At 33.5% G+C, this 4,346-nt stretch overlaps 1 protein-coding gene across 2 annotated transcripts; it reads right to left on the reverse strand.

The window, feature by feature from the left end:
• Window positions 1–1,169: 1,169 nt before the first annotated feature.
• LOC115034084 (zinc finger BED domain-containing protein 1-like) lies at window positions 1,170–3,972 on the reverse strand. 2 transcript variants are annotated; one of them, XM_029489664.1, is made up of 4 exons: window positions 2,976–3,972; window positions 1,619–2,921; window positions 1,408–1,530; window positions 1,170–1,297 (listed from the first exon to the last, which is right to left on the reverse strand). In XM_029489664.1, the coding sequence occupies exons 1-4, from the start codon at window positions 3,167–3,169 to the stop codon at window positions 1,247–1,249; spliced, it is 1,671 nt and encodes a 556-aa protein (XP_029345524.1). In that variant the 5' UTR covers window positions 3,170–3,972; the 3' UTR covers window positions 1,170–1,246. The 2 variants fall into 2 exon arrangements, with proteins under 2 accessions (XP_029345524.1, XP_029345523.1); XM_029489663.1 differs by having other exon boundaries at window positions 1,170–1,530; window positions 2,976–3,970.
• Window positions 3,973–4,346: the final 374 nt, after the last annotated feature.

Raw genomic sequence — 4,346 nt, forward strand, 5'->3', positions numbered from 1 at the left:
TCTGATTTGCGAGAGAAAGATATTTTTATTAGATTAAGCTCACTCCCCAGAGTCTAAGAGTAGCTTCGATTTTTTGCTGATGGTCTGTTCAATGTGGCAGATTACATGGTCTCGATCTAATTCTGCTTTGAAGTAGAGGATTTGTCGTTGCCGGTGTTTTTTAACTCGCTCACCGGGCGCCCACCGCTGGCGGCCGGTTGCTGCTGGTTGCCTTCCTTTTTGGAGTTAACGTAATTCCTTTTACGGCAATCTTTCAGCAGATGCCCTGGCTGTTTGCAATAGTTACATTCAATTTTCCTAATTGGTGATGTTGTGGAAGAAGGACTTGAGTTTGACGTTGTCGGTTTGCTCCTGCAATCCTTTGCCATATGACCAACTTTATTACATTGGAAACAAGTAGGTTTCTTCGTGGGGTGGTGTGGCACTCCATATAACTTCTTTGTCGATTCTTGTGAGTTTCTGACCCGTTCTTCTTCCCTTGCTGCTTGTATGGCTCTGCCTAACGTTAATGGATTCCTTGCCTTTATGAAATCTTTTAGAGGTCCTAGTCCCTCTACGAATACTTGGATGCTTTGCTTCTTGATGCTTTTTCCTAGCGCTTGAGCTACCTTCTAACTTGTCTCTTGCTCTATTATGAGTATTTGGAGTTGCTCAATCCTATTTGCGTAGTTTGTGATGTCTTCTCCGATTTTCTGTCTTGTTGAATACAACTCTGAGAATAGATATGTAGTCGTCCTCTGCGGTTCCAATGCAGATTTCAACGCGTCCTTTAGTTCAACCCAAAGTTATATTTCCTTAAACTTGACCGCCTGACGGGCTTTCCCTGTCAGTCTAACTTGTATTCCTTGAAGTAGTCGAGCCTGTACATTAGTGATGGGATTTTTCGTTCCTTTTAGTGAATCGTTACTTTCGTTCCAGGTTCACAGAAGGAACGATTCCAAATGACTCGTTCCTTCGTTCCTTTCGGTACTTTTTTATTATAGTATCATATTAAGGTTCGGTATTGGTATTAGGTACCGAGTACCGATTACCAATACCGAACCGAATAACCACAATCAGCACAACGTCCTGTTATAATAATTATATAATTATAACTAATAAATAATAATAATTTTTATTACAAACATAATTAAATAAAAATGTGTAACTTTAGTCAATATAATAAAATAATAAATATTACAGCTCGTATACAATTAAAAAAAAAATGAACTTACAAGTTATAGTAAATAAATTTAAAGATTATTATTTAAAAATAATAATTGTTCTGTATTTTTGACAGACAATCGATTGCGTCGATCTGTAATTGTAGGTATAACCAGCCTTAGAAAAAGTTCTTTCGCATGGGACCGAAGACGAAGGAACGCATAATTTCTGCAGCATTAACTTAAATAAATTTGGATAAAGTACCTTATGATCCTTCCACCAAATCAACGGATCCAATTTTCTGGGTAATAATGGTTCGTTCATATACCTGTCTATTTCTATAATAGCTTGAGACCTTGGCGTACTAATAGTAGTTGTAGTGGATGCCTGTAATTTAAATAAATTAAAAACATAATACAATGGGTATTGGGTATACCTACGTTTTGTAAAATATTTAGTATTCAATTTTAATTACTTGTGCATCGAAGTCTTTCCAAATTTCGAAGTTTTCGGGTTCAGTGGACATGTCAATTTCATCATTTATATTACATGGTGTTTGGTTTGATGTTATTATTTTAATTACGCTTAGAATTAATTTTTGGTATGCATTTTGGTATGACGTACTAGAAATAAATGCCTTTTTCTTGAACCTCGGATCTAAAATTGATGCTTCTGTTAATATGCGGTCCACGTTTATGTCTTTAAATTTTCTGTCTGCTTTAGATTCCATTTTTTCAACCATACAATAAATATTTCGAGGCAAATCTTTTTCTTGTTTTTTTTTTTTTATATGAGATATCAACATGTTAACTAAAATAAGAACTTTTGATATAGATATTTCTTTTTCACTACTAAGTTCTATGGTAACTTCGTTAAATGGCTTAAAAATGTCACAGTAATATTTCATAATTTCAAAATCTGTTTGTAATAAATTGTTAACATTGCCTATAACTGCTATTGTTGAAACTAAAGGCTCTTTTATGTCAATACATCTTTGGAACATTGCATATGTAGAATTCCAGCGCGTGGCGACATCTTGAATTAATTTTAAGGTGGGGTAACCCATTTGAGCTTGCATATTTTTTAATTTAGTATACGCTTGGGAAGACCGCTTAAAAAATTCTACAACACTTTTTACCTTTTTGTGAACTTCAGAAATTTCTCCTAAGCCACTTTGTGCTATTACATTAATAGTATGTGCCAAACAAGGTAAATGACGCCACTTTGTATTTAAATTAATTGCAGATACAATATTTGATGCGTTATCGGTAACTGCTACTTTAATTTTTTCTTGTATTTCCCATTCAATAAAACAATTGTTCATAAAATCTGATAAGTTAACACCTGTATGAGATTCTAGAAAATTAAAACAACCTAATAAATGTGTTTTTAAAATGCATTCTTCCTTGTCTATGTAATGAATGGTTATTGCTACAAAACTATCATTGTTAACCGAAGTCCAGCCGTCAGTGGTGAACGCGATATATTCGGCATTTTTAATACTATTTTTTATTTTTTGTTTTGTACTTTCCACTAATTGTGGAATAATACTTTTAGAAATGGTTTTTCTTGAAGGCAATGTGTATCCGGGATTTAGTAATTTAACAAATTTTTTAAATTCATTATTTTCGACAAGGCTATACGGTTGAAACTCTTTTGCTATTACAATAGCCAATTGGTTATCAATTTGTTTTGATTTAGTAAGGGAAATTGGTTTTGATACGAATGAGTCAATTTTTGTCTGAGTATTTTGGGGAATAGAATTTTGGATTTTATGTGCACTTGTTGAAGGACGAGATGTGGTAGATTTGACTGAAATAGTACAATCCGGTTCATCGATGTCCTGCTCTGTACTAATTTTTTTTCTTGCCTCGTACTGAATAATATGTTTTCTTTTTAAGTGGCGACTTAAATTAGCTGTTGATCCCCCCTTAAATGAATATTCGATAGAACAATAACTACATTTAGCCTTTTCATTGTCGAGTAAAGTAAAATGGTTCCAAACGTCACTTTTTTTCTTATCCATTATAATATAAAATTATGAGCACAAAGATCAACAAACAAAATATTATACTCGACTATATAGTATATATACCTAAAAATACCTAAAAATAAAAATAAAATAAAATAAAATACCTAATTATTATAATTAGTAATTATTAATTACCGAAATAATGTTTTTTGATTCAAGCCCACGTAAACAAATCCAAGTAGGTAGTTAATATATATAATTTACAAAAAACACAATAAAATAACTAAAAGTACAATATTACATACTGTGAACGTGATACGTACGAAAACTGAAAAGGAATGATACTGTGGAGAAAAATACTGCAAAAACAGACATTGTGGAGTAAAACATTGCAAAAATAGACCGTGGAAAAAAACACACAAGTAAAATAAGGTCAAAATTCCCGAAAATTCAAATAAAGGTGCATTTTATTCGTATGGTTATTGGTTGGTCGTGAGTTCCTTATCTTAACGACCATGGTCGGGACTCGGGAGTTCCTTATCTTAATTGTAATTTTGACATAACTAGATAACATGATATCGGTGTTTGAGTGACCGAAGTACCGAACCATCCCCTCTACGAATCGCCCATTGTACTCATGAGCAATACTCGGTACTCGGTAGATGTATGGAACGGGTCGAATGTAGGTACTAGGTAGTAGGTACGAAATGGAACGAAGGAACGAGAAAAAATAATCAGGTGGAATCGTTCCTGATCGTTCCTCTGTCGGACTCGTTCATTTGGAACGATTCGTTCACGAACGACCCATCACTACTATAGAGATATCACACAAATAATAACAATAAACACGATCCTACCCGACCGACTTTTTTGTCAAAATACCTACCCTTAGTTATAATATGTCTCCCCGGGCATTATTCAGTTGTCGACGAGTGGCGCGCACAAACTGAAAGTGATTTCTTATTGTTACTGTGTTTGTCTGAACTGCTGTCGTATTTTAAAGATATACTGTGATCTTAATATTTTAAAATATGGATCAACAATCCGAAGATTACCCGTAAGTACCTATAATTTTTTTTTTAAATATAATTTTTTTTTCTATTTTATTCTTTCGTATTAGGATGTCTGAATATGAGTCCTCTGAAGAAGAATATGTTTCACCCCCCCACAATATCATTAACTTTAACAATGAGTGCGTTACACTGCGCGAAATTATGCGTTTTTATCTTAA

The sequence above is a fragment of the Acyrthosiphon pisum genome, chromosome A2 (genome assembly GCF_005508785.2).
Source record: "Acyrthosiphon pisum isolate AL4f chromosome A2, pea_aphid_22Mar2018_4r6ur, whole genome shotgun sequence".
In the NCBI taxonomy this organism is placed as follows: domain Eukaryota; kingdom Metazoa; phylum Arthropoda; class Insecta; order Hemiptera; family Aphididae; genus Acyrthosiphon; species Acyrthosiphon pisum.